Source organism: Gymnoscopelus braueri (genome assembly GCF_963280865.1).
Source record: "Gymnoscopelus braueri genome assembly, chromosome: 3".
NCBI classification, from domain to species: domain Eukaryota; kingdom Metazoa; phylum Chordata; class Actinopteri; order Myctophiformes; family Myctophidae; genus Gymnoscopelus; species Gymnoscopelus braueri.
The window spans coordinates 32,673,538-32,700,357 of record NC_137612.1 but is presented as its reverse complement, the minus strand read 5'-3'; the positions used below and the strand labels follow the sequence as shown (position 1 = coordinate 32,700,357).

General features: G+C 42.4%; 1 protein-coding gene across 1 annotated transcript in view; it reads left to right on the top strand.

Annotated features, from left to right (window-relative positions):
* The window catches only part of cdh22 (cadherin 22), a gene marked incomplete at its 5' end in the record, with an annotated part of 108,878 nt that overhangs the window by 43,207 nt on the left and 38,851 nt on the right, over positions 1–26,820 (top strand). The window contains 3 exons of the mRNA XM_080423510.1: positions 2,127–2,314; positions 4,689–4,945; positions 10,144–10,280. Of these exons, the coding sequence (XP_080279636.1) occupies positions 2,127–2,314; positions 4,689–4,945; positions 10,144–10,280 (582 nt within the window). The remainder of the gene's footprint in view (positions 1–2,126; positions 2,315–4,688; positions 4,946–10,143; positions 10,281–26,820) is intronic.

The following is a 26,820-nucleotide window of genomic DNA, read 5'->3' as shown; positions in this document are numbered from 1 at the left end:
CAGTAGAATGAGAACAGTAGAAGCAGTAGAATGAGAACCTTCCCATGTTTGTTCTAAAAAATTGGTAGTACCAGATCATGGTCGCTCCCTCTATTGTTGTGGCTGTGGGTATCACTCACTTTGGAGAAGTAGTTAGTTAGGTATGAGGGTATTGAGGGCACTCTCCCTTTGACTATCTTAAATATCAATCCCATTTTCATTTGCTTAACCCTGTCCTCTACCCTGAGCCATCCCAAACTAGCAAAATGTGTTGGAATTAGGTGGGTCATGGGCTTAAGGCCATCTTGATTCCAAGATGCCAATCAGCGAATATCTGCTAAAACAAGCTGTGCGATGACGTCAGATATAGGCGGATTCGTGGATCTCTTGTGATTGGTTTAGGGAAATTTGAATCCCCTCCCCCTGGTAATGGCGGACACTGCAGCCAATGTCAGACTGAAGCTCCACGCAGCTTCAGGCTGATAATCAGGCTAAGATGGCCACTCTACCCACTGAGCCACTGCCACTGTATTCAAGTAGCACTTCCTGATGTGTCGACTATACTGTATATCTGACAGACACCACATCAATGCATTATATTCGACTATGTTTTGAGATAGAGAGAGAGAGAGAGAGAGAGAGAGAGAGAGAGAGAGAGAGAGAGATGAGAGAGAGAGAGAGAGAGAGAGAGAGAGAGAGAGAGAGAGAGAGAGAGAGAGAGAGAGAGAGAGAGAGAGAGAGAGAGAGAGAGAGAGAGAGAGAGAGACAGACAAACCGAGTGACAGATAGAGAGAGTGACAGAGGCAGATAGAGAGTCACGTCGCAAAATTGATTTAACGGGCCCCTGGTAGATTTCACTTGATATGTCTCCATATGTGATTGATTGACTCTGATGAAGACGCACCACACGTCAAAACATTAGTCTAGCTGGCTCAATAAAGTGTTATTGCTTGCTGTGTTACTTTAGATCAGGTTTTTGTGGAGGGTTGTGTCCTCTATACATGCCCCTGAAACTGTTTTCTTCCTACTTTCTGTATACTGATATATTATTTTCATCTCATGGTGCGTTCACACTAGCAGCTACAAAAACTGCAAAACGACCAATTGTTGCCAGCTACACTGTCGCTGAGTCGCTGTTGCACAACACAACATATCAAAAAGTGTACGTCCGTGTGCGAGCGACGAGTGACACAAATATAAAGGAACATAAAGGCTCAGGTTAAAAAGAACTGGGAACTGGCTTACGGCAAAGAGTTTTCCCTCCATTACAGTCAGAAGTTTGGAGAGGTCAGAGGAAATGATCAAAAAAAAGATCATATGATTAATTGATGCTTCACTGCGTTATCGGAGTGCTGAAAAAAGTTGAAGCCATCTCAACTTTTTGGTAGACGGCAAATTGAATGGTAGCCTGTCGCTTTAGTAGCTGCTAATGTGAATACAGCTAGCATCAGTAATTCTCACTTACAGCATTACTATGCTGTATGGCCGCATATTTGGAAAGCAGATCCATGCACACCTTGCAAACTGTGCAAAAGGACTTGCTTGAATATGTAAACCACTTGCTGTGTTCGGTGTTGTGAATGAACCCTGGCAGAACTGAAAGTCTTACTGACATGGATTGACAGTTTAGCATATGCACAACCCTCGAATCTGCCAGAGATATAGTAGTGTATAACCCCTGACAGGAACTCAATATGAGCTGTCAGTGGAAGCTAACAGCAATGACATAATGTTATACAGTATATGTTCAACATAAATGGTCTTCTGTGAGAACGGTCTAATACTCTTTGAGAGCTTTGTGAACTGGATGGTATGCTGTGAACGTTGTTGACATTCACTGACCACAGACCTCTCTATGGTCCCTTGCTCATCCTGATCCTGTTGATCCCTTTCCTTTATTGCATTCTCTCATCCTTTCTCCCCTCCTGGTTCTTCAATCCATCTCTTTGACTCATGTTATTATCTTTCTTCCTATGCCCGCTTCATTCTTTGTCTTTCTGTGTCACCATCTCCACATGTACTCTCCCTCTAACCTCACCCTCTTCCTGTCATCCACCCCTCCCTCTTCTTCCTCGTAATACCTTCCATCACTTATTTATTTTCCTTCTATCCTTTCCTCCTGTAACATTCACCCCGTCACCAACCAGAGATGTACCAGTTCTCGGTCTTGGAGGGGGCACCCGTGGGGACCTCGGTGGGCCGCGTCATCGCCACCGACGCGGACATGGGAGAGAACACGGACATGAGCTACCTGATCAAAGATCAAGAGGGAGGGGAGCTCTTCAAGGTCACCACCGACCCAGAGACACAGGAGGCGGTAATCTCCGTCAAAAAGGTAAGGGTTCTGTAGCTGTTGGTCAGTGGTGCTCCATTCAGGCTGCAAAGAGGTTCATTGCATTACACCCAATAGTGGATCATTTAGTCTACTGTCATCACTAAGTAAAGTATATTAGAGATGATAGTTAGCAATTATACAGAGGATAACAACCTCTTTAACATGCTTAATGCAAGAAACCTTCAAGCTACAGCATTAGCTAACATGACAGATGAAAGGCTGAATACGCTTGAGCTAGCAGCTCTGCTTCTTATTATCAGTGGGTCCTACCATGGTGTAGTAGTCTATGTGATATGCAGGCATACGCTGCATGCCCACTGGGAGTTTTCAGAAGCCTTCTACAAAATGTGCACAGATGTGTAATTGCCAGCGTAATATTGATACTTATGATGATTTTAAATGCGTGAAAATGGCACACACTAGAAATGTGACTCCTTGAAAATCAAGTGTTTCGCCCAGGGCTGATGATGCCTGAGGCTGGACTCACACATACGTTCAGCCAACGCATCTTAAACGCAAGCCGAGACTTGGGTGGTAGTGTGTGGTGGTGGCGGCGATGTCACCAAGATGTCAAGGGCAGAGCAGGACGTACTGTAAGACAATAATGTCAAATGCACTTGACTAGCTAATGCTATTATGTTACAGTAGGCCTACATGTGGAAAATCAGTCAGATCAAAAAAGAAGCACTCGTTTTCCGGCGGGCGCGAGACGGAGCGAGCGGGAGGCTTCGATGTCGCCACTCGTGCTACAAAACACCTGGACCTTTCTTCTCCCACGAGCGCACCGCGCCGTCTAAAAGTCGAACGCCGACCATTGTGCTTTATTCTTGCTCTTTAAAGCACTTTGAGCTGCATTTCATGTCATGAAAGGTGCTATACAAATAAAGTTTATTATCATTAAAACTAAATTCTACCCCAAATTACTGAGATGTAGATTCGCACTGGACTACTATTATCCTCCGTAACTATTACAAATCTCCTGAGGTCCCTACATAATACTAGTCCTGTGCGAATAGGGCTTTATACATCTTCCCTATCACTCTTGCTGGTACCCTTCTGTCACAAATCACTCCTGACACTTTCCTCCGTCCGTTCCACCCTGCCTGCATTTTTCAAGTATCTGTACTAGTATTTTATTTTTTGTAAACTTATGACTTTTATACTCCACTACATTTCAAAGACAAATATTGTACTTTTTCATAAATATTGTTCTTCATTTCCGTTGTCGTTACTCATTACTTTTGTAGACTTAAAACCAGCTGTTAAATTGACTTTCTTTTCTCAAATACTATTGGCCACACGGTGTGTTCCTCACAAGATTAAGAACAATCACAGCACTGTCAACTGGGTATGAGGTAGAAGCGGACATACATCATCCAGGTCTGTGAAACAAGTGCAAGCAATATCCGCTTGCAAAGTAAAACACATCCATTCCATTTTGTTAGCAAAGCACAAAGGACTTACCCAGCATTGATAAAGGCAACAGATGCACACAGTTCCTAGTTTGTGCAGCTGGAGATATGGTAATTTGTACATCTTACCCAGCTGTATCCAACCTGTCGCTCAAATTAAACACAGCCCTCTGCTGCCTGTGAAAGGCTGCAGCTGGATTGATCTTCAGCCCAAGAAAGGGAATAATTAATTCACACAACTTAATCTTCTCTAGCGTTGACTTCATGCCATTGGGCGTGTTGTTTGCAGCCTGGGTGGAAGTCTAGCAGGTTTCACTGAGGGGAAAAAGTACAGTGGCCATTATCTGTAAACTATGTGATTAGCCAAGTTATTTTACTGGCCAGGCTACTGCAGGACAGGCATAGTGGTAAACAACATTGTTACAGTTTTTCTCGCTGTTTATGTCAAAATAGATTTTACTCTGTAAATCACTGGAGAAATATCAATGAAGATAAGGATGTTTATTGACCTTACTGTAAGAAGCAAATACTTTCCAGCATTTCACAAAAGTGAGATAGTTCTCAATGACACTGAATCAGTATATTTTCTTCCACAGTTTACCGTTACTAAGAAGGATCGCAGGCCATCCTTCAAAGGATGTCTTCAAAACTAACCAATTTTTTTGGGTTGCGGGTAAACATTACATTAAAAAAAATAATATTATTATTTCAAAAGATTCAAAAGACATTTTCATAAATCAACAGAAACAGAGATCTCCATATAGGGGCACAAAGGGGACACAGGCAGACTAGTGCAGACATATCGGTCGGATCGGCGGTGTGACGTAGGTGCGAGGGCCGTGAACTCTAGATGAACCTCTTGTATTAACAAAATTCGTTAATGTTTTGGCAATTATTTGGGAGCCCACTTGCAACATCCACACAGCCCCTTGATTTCTTCACTTTATTTTATGAATCTCCAGGCCCTGGACTTTGAGAGCAAGCGCACACACAACGTAGTGGTGGAGGCGGTGAACAAGCACGCGGATCCTCGCTTCGTGGACCTGGGCTCCTTCCGGGACCAGACCATCGTCCGGGTGAGCGTGTCGGACGAGGACGAGCCGCCCATCTTCCAGCCGGCAGAGGGCACCGTCATGGAGGTGCAGGAGGACGCCAAAGTGGGAGCGCTGGTTGGAATTGTCACCGCCAAGGACCCAGATGTGGTGAATGCACCTGTCAGGTACTATACAGCAAAGGGATAACAGTTGTCAAGCCACAGAACTCTACTTTAATCTGTGTCAAGCGTGATCTATAATTTGTTGTACGATGTGCAGTACAACGGTGTCAATATGAGCTTGTAGATCTGTTATTTTCAGGGAGCGACAACGTTGTACCACAGAGTATGAATAACCAGTTTCAACCTGGTGTCGCTTTTTGTCTACGTTTTTTAAACCCTTTTCCCCACCAAAAATAGCTAAAATAGCGCTGTGTTCATTGTAAATCAGCTGTTTTTCGCTATACACAGTATGACAAAGTATAAGGCTTAAAGGGCAAGACCACTTTGGTAGAGGTTTGGGTTGTGTAGTTTACCTTGCCATGATGTAACTCCAAAGGTGGACAAGAAATCAAAATGAATTGCTCCATCGATTAGAAATTCCGCTATTTTCATTAGGAAGAAAACCCAAACTGGATCCGCAGATCCGGATCTTCAAATAGTAAAATCAATCGGAAGTTGACATTTGCATTAAAAAAACTAACAGTACTGGGTTTGGTGATGTTCTATATTGTCTGAATCAGCTTTGCTTATGTTCGTTTACAGGCTAAAAGAGTGACTTTGAGAGCTGTTTCACTGTACAATGTAAGTCAATGAGGAGCATATTTTGAATTATTAATTTCGAATCGATGGAGCAATTATTTTTGATTTCTTGTCCACCTTTGGAGTTACATCATGGCAACCCAAACCTCTACCAACGTAATCTGAGTTCCCAGAAGTTTTCGCCAGCTCGGCGAGGAACTTCTGGGCCAGAGCCCTGGTATTTGTGGGCGGGATGTAACTGACCGGTCTGAGAGCTGTGCAACTCGTCTAAAAAGTCCGACGAGAGGCAAACAGCAGTACACAACAATGGCGGCCGCAATTTCTCAAGGGGAAATTGCTTCCCGTCGATCCTATTTAGATGCAACACCCAGTGCATGTGGATCCCGCCCCCTTTTCTTCATTGGTGGCTGTTGATTTGAATCACAACGCAGTGGCCGCGCCCCTGCTGTCCAAGCTCCGACGCAATGCCTCCCAGACTACTACCAACGTGGTCTTGCCCTCTAAGTGGTTAAGTATTAGACACTCCCCCTTCCACCCCTGACCTCATATCTGGGCTATTTTCACTAAAGGTTTGCCCAGAATACGGATGCTAGTAATCATGTCGTTAATAAATCTTTATGTCAAAAGGACCACATTTAAATTCACCCCTGTTGAATGGGGTCCACGGCAGAGCAGCACCTCTTTCATTCTCCTTTCACTGTAGACATCCCCTCTCACAGAAATGAAGTTGTGAAGCAATCTTCAGTGCCTAGATCTGTGACCCAGTGTTCCTCAGACGTACAATTGCAGTGTGAAGGGGGGAATGTAGATGAATACTAAGACAGACACAGAGTGACAGCACACGCAGGCCCTGTGCAAATTACCTCTATTAAAAATGCATGAGGCTGATCTGAAAGAGTTCCAGGTGTAATAAAGTATAACACATTGGCAGGGCTGTCGTTCACTAGCCTCCTTGGCAGCCTGGAGCTTAGCAGCCGGTGCATTTGTGTTTGTGTGTCTCTGCATACATTTTGTGCAGGATTCTGCACATATACTGTGTATACTGTATACGTAAGTATATTCAGTGGGGTGTGTGTGTGTGTGTGTGTGTGTGTGTGTGTGTGTGTGTGTGTGTGTGTGTGTGTGTGTGTGTGTGTGTGTGTGTGTGTGTGTGTGTGTGTGTGTGTGTGTGTGTGTGTGTGTGTGTTAGAGAGCGAGAAATCGTTTGGCAACGAGCCATCTACTGGGCAGAGATAGCCAGCTAACAGCCTGCAATGCCCCATCAGAGCCTCCGGCATTATCGCACACACACACACACACACACACACACACACACACCCCCCCACACACACACACACACACACACACACACACACACACACACACACACGCGCAGGCACTGTGTGTGTGTGTGTGTGTGTGTGTGTGTGTGTGTGTGTGTGTGTGTTATGCATGCATTTGTGCATTTGCCCATGGATGTGCATAGTAAGAATATAAGTACTATAATATTAGCCTGGGATCCAGACTGCTTCGCTACGTTCTTTTTCTCACTCGCTATACAGTCTGGAAAGCCTCCTATCTCCATGCACAGCACAAGTGAAAACGACTCGCGGCTTCTGATTGGTCTTTAGGGGGGGGGGGGGGGGGGGGACCAGTGTAAAACTCTAGTCACTTCCTGACTTGCCTACGTAATTGAAATACGAGTCAAATAGGAGGCTGGCCAGACTGATAGGCAAACTGAGAAAGAAAATCAGCCGAACGTAGTGAATCAGGCTGGATCCCAGGCTACTATAATATAGGATAAACTGTCGATATATTCTATAATGTATGTGTGTGCGTGCGTTCGTTTGTGCTGCGTGCGTGCACTAATAGCATGTTGACATTTGTAATAACCTCTTGAACCTGAAATGCTTTTGTTATGCTGCCTGTCATAATTTGGTGGCTTGATATTCATTAGTATTATTAACTGATCAGGTAAACATTCAGTGTACGTGCAAAAACAGTATCTTGAGGATACTGTTTTTTTTTTTTTTGATACTGAGTTTTATACAGACCAGTGTAAAACTCTAGTCACTTCCTGACTTGCCTACGTAATTGAAATACGAGTCAAATAGGAGGCTGGCCAGACTGATAAGCAAACTGAGAAAAAAAAATCAGCCGAACGTAGTGAATCAGGCTGGATCCCAGGCTACTATAATATAGGATAAACAGTCGATATATTCTATAATGTATGTGTGTGCGTGCGTTCGTTTGTGCTGCGTGTGTGCACTAATAGCATGTTGACTTTTGTAATAACCTCTTGAACCTGAAATGCTTTTGTTATGCTGCCTGTCATAATTTGGTGGCTTGATATTCATTAGTATTATTAACTCTATAACTGCCAAAGACGTTTATAAACGTCTTTGAGAAATTAGCTGTTGCCTGCCAAAGACGTTTAAAAACGTCCTAAAAAAAATAAAAAAAAATAAAAAAATAAAAAAATAAATAAAAAAAGATTCTCTAATTATTTAGTATTGACACCTTTTCGATATTCCAAACGAATAAGGAGATAACAATTTCCAAAGATTTGCTGCTCCATCCACTTCAATGTTAAAATTGAAACGGACAAACAATTCACAATGTTTTTTGGTTTGAAACCACTGGTTTTGAGCTATTTTCAAACATCAAACAACACATGACAACAAGGTCAAATTGACCTCGTTGACATTTGTGAAACCACACCTGAATCTCATCTGTGATTAGAAATTTTCTGGGGATCAATCATACTTGAGAAAAATATTTTGTGGCTATGCGAAAAGGTACCAAAATCGGTCAAAACCCTGGCAGAGGCTACAGACTGTTCTGAAAAAACTCTGGCAGGGTAAGAGTTAACTGATCAGGTAAACATTCAGTGTACGTGCAAAAACAGTATCTTGAGGACACATTGTGCATACCTACAGTAAGCAAACAATGTTTTGGCTCAGTTTGACACAGGATCAGTGGTGGAAGAAGTAGCTCTATATTCTGATAGTCCTCCTCATTGATATAGAGTGTTTGTCCCTGTCTCTCCAGCTCTTTGGTAAACCGAAATCGCATTTTCAGTTCAGGATACCAATTGTATCCAATCAGGAGAGAGAACTCGCACAGGATGCAAGTGAAATACCAAGTGAAATACCGTAGGAAGTGATGACGCAAAGAAATGAGCAGACAAAATTGGAACTGGAACAGTTTAAGAATTAAGCTGATAAATGGGTACTCTCTCCTGATTGGCTGAAAAATTGGAACCCACCTGAAAATGTATTGCAGCTGTTTATTAAAGAGGTATATACTCTATAGCAATGAGTACTATCAGAATATAGTGCTTTAACATTTAACAAAAAACGTCAAAAAATATCACTACCTTTAAGTAAAATGATCAATACCACAATATAGAAATACTCTCTTCCAAGGAAATGTCCTGTATTCAGTTTTACTAAAAGTACAACAAGTATCTAAATCTTTCAAAAATAGCAGGGCTTGTAGATCAGCTATTTTAAAATAGCCTAAGTATAAAATAGGGCTTAACTGGTATATGTATGTTTTGTAATAATAATTAAAAACTGCAAAATAACTAGTAAAGCTGTCAAATAATGTAGGGGAGTAAAACATAAAATATTTGCCTCTAAGATGTAGTGGAGTAGAAGCATAAAGTATACAAAAATGGAACTCAAGTAAAGTACCTAAAAATTTAGTAAATGCACTTGTTTACTTTTGTACGTGAAGCAGAATGGATAACTCCACCGTAAACGCTTGCACAGTACCACTAGAGAAAGAGTAGATATCACACCTGCACAGTTGTTGACTATGCTGTGGCCTCTGTTTCACGTGAAGCATCACTATACTCTCAAATGAATTGTATTTGAGAGCAGTACATAATGATGCTGTTCACATTCTCTTCATTAATGATACTACTGTATGTAACTCTGGCTGTCATAAGAGGGGGTGCGGGGGTGGTATGAGCTAGGAGCCTTTGTGGAGAGAGAAAGAGAGATTTAAAAAGCTGGTGTTGCCCAAACTGGTTTAGGTTTAGGGTTTATGTGGCTATGAGTGAGCCAGCCAGAATGACATAGTAGAAAGGAGAAAATTGGAAAGTGGAAATAAAAAGAAAAGTGTCATTGGGTTTCTGTTGACTTGCCGATGATGTGTTTTGATTTTGCTGGAGCGCACTATGAAATTTTTATGTCTGCTTTCTTGCTCCAAGGTGGGCAGAGAGTAACTATAGCAGTAGTTAGCAGGGTCACACTGTGACAGCTTTCCAATAAACGCACTATAACAGATGATTATTTTTACCCATTCTTTTGGTGCGTCTTTTTTGTCCTTTCTCTCTCTCTCTCTAGCTCTCTCTCTCTCTCTTTCTCTCATCATTCAATATTTGTACAAGTTGCTCCTGCTCAAAGTAACCTGATATGAACTCTGTCAGTCCTTAGATAACCTCTTTGTTTGTCACAGTAGCAGCGACTGAAGGAGAGCCCAAAATAATTATAAGTGAGAAGAAAAGAAAAAGGACTGTATTCATTAGATGTCTCGGAATTGGAATTTCACTTAAAGTATTGTACTCCTCATGCTTTACTGTCTCTTCATCTCTCTGTGTATCTCTGTCTCTCTCTCCCTGGCTCCGGTTGCAGGTTTTCCATTGATCGCAGCACGGATCAGGAGACGATCTTCCATATTGATCCTGTATCGGGTGCCATCACTCTGGGCAAGGTCTTGGATCGAGAGACTGCAGGCTGGCACAACATCACTGTGACTGCAGTGGAAGCAGGTGCATCACTTTTCATGTTCTTTTGAGCTTATTGAACAGAGAAAGTCAGTAGGATTATGTCCTCTGTAAAACATACTGTACTGGTCAGGCTGACATATGTTTTTCTTTTTCAGTTTGATACACATTAGGCAATGGGCCCCCAATTGATAACATTTTTGTTTGAATCTCTGGGACCTCAATTTACACTGTGTGAGTGTTATTTTAACTCTGAGAATGTACAAGTAGAGTACACTTTTGGACTTACAGACCAGTAAGTGTCCACTTGGTTCCTAACTATCAGCCATTTAGCTGGGGACTCCCTGGAATGTCCTCAAGGACCCCTGGGGGTCCTGGTATCCCTCAGTGAGAGAACCAGTGTTTTCGAGCCACCATCAAAGTCCTCCCCTAGTGACTCCATCATTTTACAGCAGTACATTTTTTGCACTTCTCTCAAGACAGTTCATCTCAGTAAGTGCTGTGTGATTGTCAGTTATCGTTAGGCACAGTAAAATGGGTCCATTTTGTACACTTTTAGAGTTACATTCCGTAACATGGTGTAAATGAAATTCAGCAGCACTTCAGGTGAATCAAGGTTGGGATACAGCTGCTGTACTCTTCCCTCCCACACTCTCTCAGTCTAGAACAGCCTTTTTTCATGGTTTGGCTCTGCAGGAATCTAGCCATCTATCGTATAGAAGAGTCTGTCTGTCTGTCTGTCTGTCTGTCTGTCTGTCTGTCTGCCTGTCTGTCTAATCTCACAAACCGCTGGACCACACATATGTTTCATACTTTATACTTGATATAACAACATTTGATCATTTATAAGTCAGACGTGGTCCTCTGATCAGATTGATACAGTACCTTGCCCATAGATGATTGATGTCACAGGCCACTGAGGTCTGAGATCCACAATGGAGCCACGCTGTTCCCATGTGGATTCTGAGATCCACATGATTCAATATTTCCAGGACCCCAGTATGATATGGCCACAGACCCCCATTTGATACAATGTTTATCTCTGCCACAATGTAAAATCCTAATAGTTAATTTAACTCTTAAAGGGCCCTGCGCGTCTTAATTACGAGGTCTTATGTCTTAACTCAAGACCTGGAGGAGTGACCAATGCTGTTTCGCTTTTTTGAATGGCCAAATAGCCTTGGCCATGCCTCCAGGTCTTAAATTAAGACATAAGACTTGGTAAATAAGACGCGCAAAATAGGGCACTCTGAGTGTACAAATGGACCAGTTTCATTTGGTTCCTACAATAACTGTAAATGTAAAATACAGTAAATGGCTAACTTGGGAAGTCCTGGAACCCTCGCAAGGACCCCCACGTTGATAACCACTGGTCTAGTAGAAAACAAAGCAAATTCAAGCTTCAAGGCTTTAATCAGAGAAATAAGAAATAATAACTCTTCCTCTTCAGTGATCAGTATTGTGACTGTGTTGCATCTTGACAAATGTAACACATTAGAAAACAGCAATGTTAATGCATTCCAAAAGCACGTTGCACAACTAGTTAGTCAGTGCCCAAGTGAGCCGCTATAGCAAACAAAATGAAAAACAACATTCATTAAATGTAATCTGGCAGGCGAATGTGCTCCTGGCTTAAATCATTTGAAGGAGAAAATCAAGGAAAAGCCCACACACAACTCACGGGACAACATGGCTCTAAGGGGGGTATTTTATATGTAAAATTGTTCTCTCAAAAAGTAAAGTTGGCTTTGTTAAAGCAAGTTAAAGCATGCAGACGCACTGACTGCCAATCATTGCACCTGTCAAATCAAGCCCCAAACACTTTCTGACTCAAGCTGCAAAAATAGCCAGCAGCTACCCAGGGGCGGTTCTAGGCATGGACAACCTAGCCGGTCGCCCTAGGGCGCCACCTGCAGGGGGGACACTGACTGGAAAATAAGGGCCACTGATTCGAAAAGAAAATGAACAGGAACACGAATAAAATAAACCATTCCATATACAATGACGACTCAATATGTGATTGATAGGTTCTATACTTTAAGACAGAGTAAATGTTCTTCATGCAAACACAATGTATGTGTCTGTACTGTGTAGGGCATGGCTTTGAGTCTTTCGTACAGTAATCATTGTCTATTAACCACATGAACCCTAGCATCCCTATTTAGTAGGAATGCTTAATAGGCAAACATTAAACGAAAATAGCAGATCTACAAGCTCACAATGTGTCGCATTGTGAGCTTGTAGATGCTATTTTCGGCAAAGAGAATGGGTTTAACTGGTTAATACATCATGGGAGCATAAATTCAATATGTAATGCAATATTCTGCTGGCGTTATGGCATTCGTCTTTCTGGAAGAGGAAAACTGATTATTAGTGTTTCTCACGACTTGTGAGCGGAAATGATCCGGTGATCTTGTTTGATCTTCCTGGATAGTTTTTTCATAAGTAAGAGATAGACAGAGAGCGAACAAGGCAATAACTCCAGAGCTGCTGCGGCATTAGCAAGAAACTTGACTTGAAGGTGTGTGTGTGTGTGTGTGTGTGTGTGTGTGTGTGTGTGTGTGTGTGTGTGTGTGTGTGTGTGTGTGTGTGTGTGTGTGTGTGTGTGTGTGTGTGTGTGTGTGTGTGTGTGTGTGTGTGTGTGTGTGTGTGTGTGTGTTTGTACTGTATGTGCGTGGGTGTGGGTGTGGGTGTGGGTGTGTCGAGGGAAGGCTGTATTCTCTACCTTTTTGCAATCTCGAAGGAGTGGATGTAGTGATTTTGGGATTGTATGTAATGCAAAAGAGATTGCATTCTGCATTGTAATGTTCCCCTACCCAACACCATGCAGGTGAGAGAGAATGCACGATGAAATGGAGTGCAGTCTTTCTTCCTCCGAATTCCGCACGGTCTCTTGGTGCCTTTTTACCATCCCATGTACCCATAGATACAGTAGGTTCACTCAAACAATAAAATGCAACAGTAGCCCTCAGCAAAACATTTTCGAATGAAGCTGTATTTTTAAATTAGTTTTGTTAGGCATAAATTTAGAGCCATAATTCTCAAGACAAATTGTATTCTTTTGTATTCCTCTTTATGCTTGTTGTAACTGTAGGCACATTTTAATGTTAATTGGCCATCAGACACACAAACACACTAGCACGCACGCGCAGGCCTGCATAGGCGAACGCAAGCACGCGCGCGCGCACACACACACACACACACACACACACACACACACACACACACACACACACACACACACACACACACACACACACACACACACACACACACACACACACACGCACGCTTTCAATATTGGGCATCAACACAGGCCTGTACTTGACAGATAAAGCCTCTCGCACTGCCATTTAAAGGAAACTTCCAGACAAGCAGAGTCATTGGTTGATTCCATCATAATTAGAATACTGTACATTGCTTATCGGCAACTTGCTCATCCAGAGTGAGCTATGAGCACACAGAGAGAGAGAGAGAGAGAGAGAGAGAGAGAGAGAGAGAGAGAGAGAGAGAGAGAGAGAGAGAGAGAGAGAGAGAGAGAGAGAGAGAGAGAGAGAGAGAGAGAGAGAGAGAGAGAGAGAGAGAGAGAGAGAGAGAGAAAAGAGAGAGAGAGAGAAAAGAGAGAAGGAAGGCGTGCGTGGGAGAAAGAGCGGGTGGGAATGTGAAGCAGTAAAGTAGAAGAATATTTTGACAGAAGGCTTAATTTTCTCCATAATGATTTTTTTTTTCTTTTTTTCTTTTTTTTCATGGTAGAGCTCAGCTAATTAAGCCTGTAGAGCCAAGAGGTCAGCTTGTCTGAGGGTTGTTAAAACTACAGAACTCTGTGGCACAATCCGTAATTATTCACCTATACCACAGGTGTTCAAAGTAGGGTTCCACTGGGGCCAATTGGAAAGGAGAAGAAAACATTAATAAACACACACACACGCACACACGCACACACACTGTGTGTGTGTGTGTAGTGTGTGTGCGTGTGAGTGCTTATTTTCAGCAATAATAAAAAAGTCCAATGCAAAAATCCCATAGGCTTTTTTGTTGAGGGAACCTACCAGGAACTTCCTCGTTCCGCCTACAGAAATACATCATCCCAGGACCACTCTATGGAAATAAGTCTTTGACTCCATTATTGGTAGATTATGTAGAAGTGTGTATTATATTTTAATTTGTCAAATAAACTGAATGCTCACACCGAAATGTGCATGTTCCCATATGCATGCACGTGTGGGCATATGTGCCCCAAAGGCGCAAGTACATACAGAGTACATACACATGCTGCATCCACACACTGACAACTGTGCATGTGCAGACGGAAGTTTTGACACGAGAGAACAGGCGTAACATGCCATGTCCTGAGTTTTTCCCCAATTTAATATTAACAGCTGCTAGCATCTCTTCCTGGTGTCGGTGTCAGTGACAAGCAGGAAACAACCTCTCATCTGTTCCTTGCTCATCTCTCTGCCAGAGAACAAAAAGCCTCCTGTGTACTGCATGGTTGTCACCTTTAACAGCACTGTAACTAGCCACAGTACTCCTGCAAATCAGCCCTCTGTCACCATAGAAACCTTACCTAGCGCATAGGCGAGAGTGACATATCATTTTCCCCGGACCGATAGCAAGCATGATATCACCTTGCAAAACATTTTTATTATTATAGTTTTTTTTTACATCCAGACAGGTAGGCGGAAGAAGGAGCATCACCCTGAGGGCAAAAAAGATACCAAAGTGGTTGGAAAGACTTCCTCTGTTGCATGATAGTGACACTTTCCTACAGCGGAATACTTTTCCGTTATTCCTTGACACATTAGTTTGAGTCCCTTCTTTCTCTCTGCTCTGCCTCTGTATGAATTGCATGCAGAGTCGTTGCAAAAGGAGACACTTTTCTCTTTTTAATCAAATTTTTATGAATACAAAAGGGGAGGGAGGGAGAACGGGAGATGATGAGGCATGGCTCAATTGAACAAAAACCTGGAAAACAGTCAGAATGAGAGATCAAATTAGTTATGCAAAACCCAGAATGAGTCACGCGGCATTTAGACTTTGGCGAGGGCCCGTGATGAGTAATTGGAAGGCTCTGTTTGATGGGTTTGGTAGCGCCATGCAGATGAGGCTGACGGAATGACGCGTCATGGCGCTAGAGCCAATGACCTTGGTGCATAATCACTCACATCAAATGGTAATTTTGTCAAATGGTGTCATGACTCATACTTGCATCTCAGTGTATCTAAAGCCTACTTCAGACCAAATATTTGTGACGAAAGCAACGAAACTGCTTTAAACCTTTAAACCGCTTTTAACTTCATTGTACGACAGTGTCGCACACCAAAAATAGCCGATCTACAAGCTCACATATTTTGTAGATCTGCTATTTTCGGTACGTGATGGAGCATTCGAACATTGGGGAGGAAAATCGCCGCTGCCTGAATTAGCCCTTAGACAAAGAAATGCTGATCCACTTTGACTGAAACCCTCCTGTCACTTATATCAGAGCTGTAGATGGCATGTCAATAGATTACTTTTGATGCCAACACTGACTCCATCTGCTTTGGAACGCCCTACCTGTTGACCTAAGACGTGCACAATCTGTGTAATCTTTTAAATTTCTTCTTTCATTGATTATATGTCTATGTGTCTATTTTACATTTTGTGCCTACTGTGTGTTTTATTCACTGATCTTTTGTCGTAGTTTATCTCTAATGCTTATCATGTTGCTCTTTTACCCTTCTCTGTAAAGCACTTTGTGACTATGTCTGAAAATGTTCTATATAAATAAATTCATTATCATTATCATCTGCAAGAAATCCAACCAGAGACAGTTTTCTTAGGAAAGTTGAGTGCATTTTACTGTCTTCTTTTACTGAGTAAATTGTAACATTTGCAATGATTTGTTGTCTTAGAAACCTCAGTATGGTTCACAAAAAGGCTGGGAAAGATTGTTAAACTTTGCCTGAATACCATTGGTAATAACTTGAATGATCTTGCCAATATGTATCAAGTCAGAGCCATTCAGAGGGCAAAGGCCATTCTTGTAGACCCTTGACACTATTCATGTTTTGACTCCTGCCATCAGGGTATAGGTACGCTTTTCCTGGAGTGGTCAAATCAAACAGATATGAGATAATTAGTTCCCTTGACTTTTGGAATTCTAAAGAAAGCTGAAGTACTGATGGAATCTTTTGCTTTTGGTTGCTCATTGCAACTTCACTATGATGATATCAACTGTACAGTATGTTATGTATTTATGTCTTTAGTTATTTTATTTCGTTATTTTATGTGTATTGATTGTGTTGACTTCAGTGCAGGCGGGTTGTGAAATGGCTTTAAAAAGAAGAAGAAAATAGCAACAATAGCCTATATAAGAGCTCACAACACAACTTGTAGAGTTTCTATTTACTAGACTAGACAGGTGTCCATTGGGTACCGGCATATCGGGAACGATGCAAGAACGATGCAAATAGGGAATGCTGCCCCCCAAATCTCCTATCTGTCCTTGTCCCTTTTATGCCCATATGGTTTATGGTATATATGGCCATATATGGGGGGCATGCCCATATATGGGTGTGGGGACTTTGCCAAATCAAGCTTAGGCTGGGGTTGCCATGGCAATCAATTGGCTAATTTGGGCCACGGCCAGAGCCTTTTCTGGCGGTTCTGGACAGCCGCCTATCAGACCAACTCAATACCGGGCACTGCACTCCCTCAGGTCATCTGCGACGTGTGTGGTGAATTTGAAGTCGGACGGTCGAACGGTTCTCGAGATACGTGGATTATAGATGTACATACAGAGATTCCCTGCATTTATTGTTAGATTGTGTACATTAAATATACAGTATATATATATTTCTTTTATGTTTTCATATATATTATCTTCTCCTTTCCAATTGGGCCTTTTGGCTACCAATTGGCTAAACCTGTGGACTAATGTTTTGCAAACCAAACTGTCCCACTGGGACAATAAAGACTGTCCCATCCAGTCCAATTCAATCCACATGACCTCGTTGTCAACAGCTCTCAGCTGGTGCGGAGGATGAGGCCAAATTCCTCCATTTGTAGTTTTGAAGTGTTTTGTACAGTACATTTGAGTGTTAGCTATGGGATTCATTTGGCTGTTGCTTCTAATGAGAGACGTGGAGTGCCACTGCAACACGTCCATTAAGTTCCCGGCACTCAAAGCTATATGAAGAGCAACTCATTGACTTTACCATTCATTTGGTCGCATTGTGGAAATTCATAAACACTTACTGACATAGAATAGCTGTTGTCAACTGAATTGCCATTTTTATTGTAGCTGGTCGAGTGCCACAGCTCTTTTTGTTAAGCCACAAAGACTTATGTGCGGTTACTCCTACTGCTTTGATTCCATGATGAGGTTATACAGTTATATATTGTAAATACAAAATATTATTTATATGGTTCCAGTGAATTAAATGTAATTGGGTAAAGCCATGTCAGCTGTCAATTTATTAGGAAAAGAAGGCAAAACTAGAGACCTACAGTATGTTTTAGATGCCGACAGCACTGTGTGTAGTACTGGAGTTGGCACACTTATGAAAAATGTCAGTAATACTGTGTAATCTGTGCATGCGCATGACTGCGCTTTCTTGGCTCTACAGAAAGACCAGCAGCAGGCAGATAGACCACATTCATACCCTCATTTCCCTCCTGACCAAAGTGACATTTTAAAACAAACCGTTTCCTAAAGGCGAACAGGCTGAAACCACTTGCTCGCTATGCACGCCTGCTGCGTGCACACAAACGCGCATGCGCACACACACACACACACACACACCCCCCCCCCCCCCACACACACACACACACACACACACACACACACACACACACACACACACGCACACACCCATGAACGCGATGACACACACAGACACTCACTGCCGGAGAGATCCACTATACAATTTCTATGAAAGATACCCAGCAGCTGGCGAGCGCCGAACAGACATTGAGCACGACAGTAATCTGTTTAAATCCTTTATTCTACTCCTCTATCCGAACACAGAGTTAGAACAGTGCTTCTTGGAGCAGAGAGCATTGTCTCCAAGGATATAGATTTTATTGTTCTATAGTGTGTGAGGACAGGGGTGCTGGTGTATTTTCTGGGGGCTTGAGTGTGTGTGTGTGTGTGTGTGTGTGTGTGTGTGTGTGTGCGTGTGCGTGTGCGTGTGCGTGTGTGCGTGTGCGTGTGTGTGTGTGTGTGTTATTACTACGATACGATACGATAATACTTTATTGTCAGTTCACACTGAAATTTGTCTTGCGACCCAGCAGCCATGTATGCAACAATAAACAATAAACAGTACACACATTTGACATGACACAAGAAAACAAAACAAAACAAAATACATACATAAAGACATACAAAGACAAGAGCAATGTCCACCTCTCAGCCTACCCCAAGCCTACAACTCCTGATTAAACCTCAATGTCGTCTGATGGACAAAGGACCTCTTCAGTTTGACCTTATTGTATGTAGGAACACTGTATCTCCTTCCTGAAGGCAGCAACCTATATTCTCCATACAAAGCATGGCTAGTGTTTGAAGTGATATTCCTTGCCAACCTTATCATACTGTCATTATACGTAGATGTATAGAGCCTCTGAAGTGGTTGTCCAACAATCTTTGAGCAAATGTTCAGTTGCTGCAGCAGTTGTGACTTTAAGGCTACAGACAGACATCCATACCAGGTGGTACTACATTACTGAAGAACACTCATAATAACAGAAGTGAAAAACAAAAGAAGAATCTGTCTACTAGCACCAAAAGATCTCAGGCGGCGAAGGAAATAGACTCTTTGCTTTGTCTTCTTACCCACTGATTTAATCTGGTCTTTCCATGACAGAAGGTGGTCGATTACTACTCCTAGGTATGTATACGAACATACCTGGTTGATCTGTTCACTATGAATAGTAATGGGGGATCTGTGTATCTCTAGTGGGGCACCAAAAACAATCTCCTCTGTCTTTTTTGTGTTAATGATAAGAGCGTTGTTATCACTCCACTCCACCACCTTATTTACTCTGTGTTGGTGCAGTCCAGGATCACTGGAACTATCCAAAAGATAAATCAAAACTGTATCATCAGAGTACTTTAGAATGTATTGGTCTGGTTTGTCAGTGCGACATTCAGACAGACATTCCTCAGTACGGCAGCTGTCAGTATAAAGGGTGAAAAGTACAGCTGAGCTTACACAACCCTGGGGAGCACCAACATTAGTAGTTAATGCTGAGGAGAGGGTTTTGTTCACTTTCACCCTCTGTACTCTGTTCGTAAGGAAGGAAGCATACCAGTGAATTAAGTATGGATTCAGTTCCAACTGTACCATCTTTGTCACCAGAATATCAGACTGTATTGTATTGAAGGCTGAAGAGAAGTCTAAGAACAGCACCCTTGCATGATTCTTGTTAGACTTATCTAGGTGTTTTGTAATGAAGTGGACCAGTGTGACAACCGCGTCCTCTGTACCGCAACCTTTCTTATAAGCAAACTGACAGGGGTCAAATTTGTCTTTAGTTATACTTACAAGATGTTGCAACAGTATTCTTTCCAGTGATTTCATGGTCACTGAAGTGAGAGCTATGGGTCTATAATCCTTATGTTCTTTTGGACATCGGATTTTGGGTAGTGGTTTTATGTGCGAGGTTTTCCAACACAGAGGAATTATGTGTGTATCTACAGAGGTTTGAAATATTGGTTGCCACACAGGAGCCAACTACTACACTTGTAGACATTCTAAGGACAAAATGTACTGGTCGTCACAAGAGCAATGGTTATTTTTATGGTTTAAAATATTTTTGTTACAGTTAGGCTTACGAATACAGATTCAGGTTGGGGTTAGGGTAAGGATTAATAATAATAATAAACTTTATTTGTATAGCACCTTTCATGACATGAAATGCAGCTCAAAGTGCTTTACAGAGCAAGAATACAATTACAGTTAGAACCAATTCAACAATAAAGCAAACAAAAATAAAATAAAATAAAATAAAAGCAGTAAAATGCAGTAAAATGCAGTGGCCCTCGCCACTACACAACTACAACACAAATGGATATAACTTAAATGTAGTGACCACTGTCCTCTACAACACAGCTAAAGAAATATCCACACTTCACACAATTGCCAATATTACATGTGTACCTTGTGTACCTTAGTAATATATCTTCACACAATTGTCAATATTACACCTTAGTAATATATTTTCACTTAGTAATATTACACCTTAGTAATATATTTTCACTTATTAATATTACACCTTAGTAATATATTTTCACCATGTTTACCACGTGTGGACTAGCCCAGGGGATCTGCTAACTTATCACATCCAAACCACACACTGTACACCCCTGAGAATGATATCGGGGTTATACAAGATATATAGACTAAACATAGACAAAAGGATCTGCCCTGGAGGGTCCACCACGTGTCGACGTGCCCCAGAGGATAATTCACTAAATCCTCCGGATGGAGTTATCAGACTCTTGTCTTTTAACTACCGTGACTCTCTCTTCCACTCACACAAAACCAAAGCAAAGGCATAAAACAACATTAAAATAGGGAATACAGTGAGGAATTAAAAATCAACCAAAGAATCTGCTAAAAGCAAGAGTGAAGTAATAGGTCTTGAGCTGTGCTTTAAAGCTATCGACTTAGTAATATTACACCTTAGTAATATATTTTCACCATGTTTACCACGTGTGGACTAGCCCAGGGGATCTGCTAACTTATCACATCCAAACCACACACCGTACACCCCTGAGAATGATATCGGGGTTATACAAGATATATAGACTAAACATAGACAAAAGGATCTGCCCTGGAGGGTCCACCACGTGTCGACGTGCCCCAGAGGATAATTCACTAAATCCTCCGGATGGAGTTATCAGACTCTTGTCTTTTAACTACCGTGACTCTCTCTTCCACTCACACACAACAAAAGCAAAGGCATAAAACAACATTAAAATAGGGAATACAGTGAGGAATTAAAAATCAACCAAAGAATCAGCTAAAAGCAAGAGTGAAGTAATAGGTCTTGAGCTGTGCTTTAAAGCTATCGACAGAGGCTGCCTGTCTTAAGTGTAATGGGAGTTTATTCCACACTGTCGGTCCGTAAAAGCAGAATGCTGCTTCACCGTATTTTTTATATGTCATTGTAGGCACCTCGAGCAGGTCAGCACTTGAAGACCTGAGGGCCCGGTTTGGAACATATCTCTCTAGGCAGTCGGAGAGGTAGGAAGGTGCCAGACCATTTAGAGCTTTATAAACTATTAAAAGAATTTTAAAATCAATCCTAAAAACAACCGGGAGCCAGTGTAGTGAAGCTAGAACTGGAGTGATATGTTCTCTCATCCTGGTTTTAGTTAAAATTCTGGCTGCCGCATTTTGAACAAGTTGTAATCTGTCAGTTGTTTTCTTTGGCAGGCCAGAGTAGAGTGCGTTGCAGTAATCAAGCCGAGAGAAAACAAAAGCGTCGATCAGCGTTTTTGCATCGTCTAACGACAGATAGTCTCTAATTCGTGCAATATTTCTAAGATGAAAGAAAGCAATCTTGGTGACATGATTAATGTGTGTATTGAAATTCAATTCAGAATCGATAATCACCCCCAGGTTCTTTACTGTGGTGTTACTTTCTACAGCCAGGTTACCAAGTCTACTTGTTATTGATTCTCTCTGCTCACTGGAGCCAATTATGAGAACTTCTGTTTTATCCTCATTTAGCTTAAGAAAGTTCTCACTCATCCAGCATTTTATACTGGACAGACAGGTCAACAATGGGTCTAGAGCGCAGGGGTCGTCTGGAGCTACTGAAAGATACAGCTGGGTATCATCAGCATAGAAATGGAAGTTCACTCCGTGATCGGCGATGAGTTCTCCCAGCGGTAGTATATACAGGGAGAACAATAAGGGACCCAGAATTGAGCCCTGTGGAATACCAGAACAGATGTTGTGTTTGTCTGAGTCAAAGTTAGCTAGACTGACAAAATAGCTTCTGCCTGTTAGGTAAGAGTGAAACCAAGACAGGGCTGTGCCTGACAAACCAATCCAGTACTCCAAACGTTGTAGTAGAATTGTGTGATCAATCGTATCAAAAGCAGCGGTTAAGTCAAGGAGTAGGAGAACAGATACATTTTTGTCGTCAGCGGACACCCTAAGATCATTAATTACTTTTACAAGTGCTGTTTCTGTACTATGACCTTTCCTGAAGCCAGATTGGAATTTGTTATGAACCTTATTGTTCTGTAGGAACACATCCAGTTGATGAAAGATAGTTTTTTCTAAGACCTTGCCCAAAAATGGCAGATTTGAGATTGGTCTATAATTACCCAGCACCAATGGATCAAGGTTGTGTTTCTTGAGTAGCGGCCTGACTACAGCCGTTTTCAGTGAGTCTGGAAAGACGCCTGAAAGTAGAGAGCTGTTTACAATTCTTAGGATATCTCCAATAACACTGTCTAAAACCTCTTTGAGAAACGGGGTGGGTATTACATCCAGTGAGCAAGATGATGATGTCATCTGTGATATAGTTTTACGGAGTTCCTCTTCATTAATTGCGCAGAATGATATTAGGCTTCCTCTGGAGGGATCTACATTTTTGCACCATGCACCATTTGCCGCATTTGCAGTGCTAGCAGCAGCATTCATAATACCAGCTCGAATGCTAAAAATTTTGTTTTCAAAAAAGGATGCAAACTCATCACACTTAGCTTTAGAAGCAGGGAGCGACTCCTTGTAAGCCTGGGGGGGGTTTAAGAGATGTTCAATGGTAGAGAATAAGACTCTGGCATTTTGCTTGTTGTCATTGATAATGCGTGAGAAATATGCCTGCCTTGCCAAGCGCAGTGCTTTGTTATAGGCCACTGTTGACTTCTTAAAGATCTCTAGGTGGACAGTGAGTTTGTTTTTTCTCCAAATTCGCTCAGCTTTACGACATTCTTTCTTGAGTGAGCGCATGTGCTCGTCAATCCAAGGTGTTACTCTAGAGTTAAGTTTCTTTTTAGTTTTCATAGGAGCCACTATGTCGAGAGCTGACTCTAATTTGAGATTAAGATGTTGAACCATATCATTCACTGAGGGAGCATCAAGTAGGGGGGGCACCTGCACACACGCCAGATGACGAGGAAACTCGTTTGCTGCAGATGAGATAAAAAAACGTTTTTTTATAGTATATTCTGTATTGTTTTTCCCTAGATCAGAGACAGTCATATTAAAACACAATAAATAGTGGTCTGTTAGTTCGGGCTTATCAATAATACTGTCAACAGTGATATTCAAACCTTTAGTGATCACCAAGTCCAGGGTATGGCCATGTTTATGTGTTGGCCCAACAACATGTTGAATAAAGTCAAAGTTGTGCAGTAACTGTAGGAAACCCATAGCCACAACATCCGAAACAATGTCAACATGTAGATTAGCATCTCCAGTAATCAGAGTTCTGTCATAATTAGTGGAACAGATAGATAAAAGTTCTGATATTTCTGTTAGAAATAAGGCTTTGCTGCACTTTGGAGGTCGATACATACTAATCATAAGCACAGAGGATTGACTCTCCAATATGGTGGCCTGGTATTCAAATGATTTAAAACTGCAGAGGTTTGGCAGAGGTTTGAATTTTAAAGTGTCAGAAAAGATATTCGCCAGACCACCTCCTCTTTTTCCCTCACGTCCTGAGTGAATGAAACTGTACTTTGGTGGGCATGCTGCAGCTAGGGGCACCGCTCCATCAGATCCAAGCCAAGTTTCTGTTAGAAAGATGATATCTAGTTTCTCTTTACAGATGATATCATTTACAGAGGAAGACTTGTCATTAAGTGACCTGATGTTAAATAGGGCCAGGTTTAGCTTCAGGCATTCAACTATCTGGCTGTTGCCTCTACAGGGAATGCGTGTTAAATTTGCTATATTTGCAGAGTGTTTAAAGTCACTCCTTGTCCCGGAGGCTCTATTTGAGATAACAGTGGAAATATTGTAAACCTTGTTTTCTACAAGGCTAACTGAAATAGCCTTGGGCCCAGACATGATTTTGGGTATGCATAATGGACCCTGCCTATCTCAGCAGTCAAATGTATTCTCTAGACGTAGGGAAGCCGACAGGACGTTCTTGTTCTTGCGCTGTTCTTGACGTTCTTCGTTCCTGATCTTGCGCCTCTGTATCGCTAGTGCCAACAGCGTCAACCGTCGAGGGGGGATGGGTGGGGGGCAGGGCACGGTTGATGGTTGTGGGGCCTGGCGTTTGATTTGGGGGGTGATTCTAGTCCCCTCTTTAATCAAGTCGTTCATGCTACTGGTGAACTCCAGAAGAGGTATTGGGGACAGGGAAAAAGATGATGATGATGAGGAGGAGGAAGGAGATAGAGTTGGTTGATCTTCCTCATTGAGAGACTCCTCTGTGTCTCCTCCCTCTTCTAGCGTGACCGTGGCTGCAGAGTCGACAATCTCCTCCAGGCTGTCATCAACAGTCGACTCCTCCGTGGCAATCTCCTTCTGTGGAGTTAGGCTGTTATCAGCAGTTGCGCTGTCCTTTGTTTTTGTTTCCGAGTTATCAGAGAGTTCATTTGTTATGGATGTTCCACCATCCTTGGTAGGGGGGGGTGTGGCGCCCCCCTCCCCCTCAGCAGCGGTGGGGGGTGGTGTGGTAGCGTCTACACAAAGCCATTCATGTTTTTCAGCAGCGGTAGCAGATAACAGAGCACTATCTGTTGTTATGGAATCTTGTGCTCTGGCCTTGGCAGTGCTTGGTGAAGACATAGGAACATTGTAGAAAAGGTTTAACATAAACAATTTTGCTCCCAGCTTGTTCAATTTAAGCCCATCCGAGGAAAATAGGTGTCTTCTATCCCAAAAAAAATTGAAATTGTCAATAAAATGTACAGATTTGTTGGTGCACGTAGTTGAAAGCCATTTGCTCAGTGCAGACAGTCTACTGAAACGTTCATCGCCGCCTCTTGTAGGTGGTACTGGGCCGCTGATGCACACCTTCACATCAAGTGAGCTGATTTTGCTGAATAAGGCAGTGAAATTCTGTTTTAGGATTTCTGACTGTTTGTCCTCTGTATCACATGTGCCAACGTGCAAAATCAGGGTTTTCACCGTTGGGTGTTCAGCGACAAGATTCAGAATTCTGTCATTCATGTCAGAGACTTTGTCTTTGGGGAAGCATAAAACTTTTGCCTTTCTTCTTATCATGCTTTTAACATCTTTAATAGCGGCATCCCCTATGATCAGAAATTCAGGCTCATCATATAACCTTTTTCCTTCTGAGTTACTCTTGGTTCTTACCCTGCTGGGTGAAGAGGATTTGTTTGGTCTGTCATCAGACGGGCATCTGGGGTCCTGAAGCAATGGGCTGAATCTATTTCCCAGCCGCACCGGACACTCAGCACTCGATGTTTTGGGAGATTTGTTTGTAGATCTCCCCTTGGCAGTTTTCCACTGTTGACGCGATGTTTTGGGAGATTTGTTTGTAGATCTCCCGTTGGCAGTTTTCCGCTGTTGAAGGGGGGTGGACGACGCGGTACCCTGTGTCCGGGGGCATCGTTGATGGTGACGCGCGGGTGGTAGCGCAGGCCAGCCGGTCAGATCTGTAATCACAGGGCTCCGAGTTCTGCCAGTTATTCGCCCCTTCAAAGCCTTTGGCTTTGCCCCGAGAGTGTTCCATGAGAGAGCCTTGTCATGGTCTTGTCCGTTGCTCTGAGACTGTGGAATTCCATAATGTTGATTCACTTCCACATTCACTCTTAAAAAGTTTAAGTCCGTTTCCAGCACTGCAATCCTTTGAAGCAATTTTTGGTATTCCTCTGTTGAAACAGTCGGGTACATCCTGATGCTAATTAGCTTTGGCTATATGCCACGTACCCAGTCACTGGAGGTCGACAAATAGATCGAAAAATAATATATTGAAATATGGCAAAAGCTTCTATCTATAGAAGAAATAGAGTCCCATGGGTTTATAAATATCCAGGATCCATTCGTGGTTTCTCAGGGGAAAAAAATAAAAACAAAACATGGATATCAGCTGAGGAATGTAAGCATAGGGCAGAGCGAGCAGCAAAAGCGTCCTCACTGTACGAGAGCAGAAGCAGGCACTTTAGAGCTAGGTTTAAGGGCTGGAGTTACGCCTGATGTATACAGTACTAGTTGGGCGCCGGTGTTGCGTACCGAAAATAGCTACAAGCTCACAATAGGTGTACAATACCTACAACCTCACACCATGTTGCAGTGCGACACGTTGTGAGGTTTTGGTGCACGCAATTCATAGTATAACTCAGGTTTTAGGGTTAGTGTAAAATAAAAGAAAAGGGCATTTCGAAAATTGGCAAGCACGCACGCACGTTTGTGTGTGTGTGTGTGTGTGTGTGTGTGTGTGTGTGTGTGTGTGTGTGTGTGTGTGTGTGTGTGTGTGTGTGTGTGTGTGTGTGTGTGTGTGTGTGTGTGTGTGTGTGTGTGTGTGTGTGTGTGTTTCAGGGGGTTGGGTGGTGCAGGGCGGGGTCAAATTAGCTGAAAAGATATCCCTGCACTGTTTCATCCCATCTCCCATTCAGAAAATATATTACATCTGATGACTAACAATTTTCGCTCTG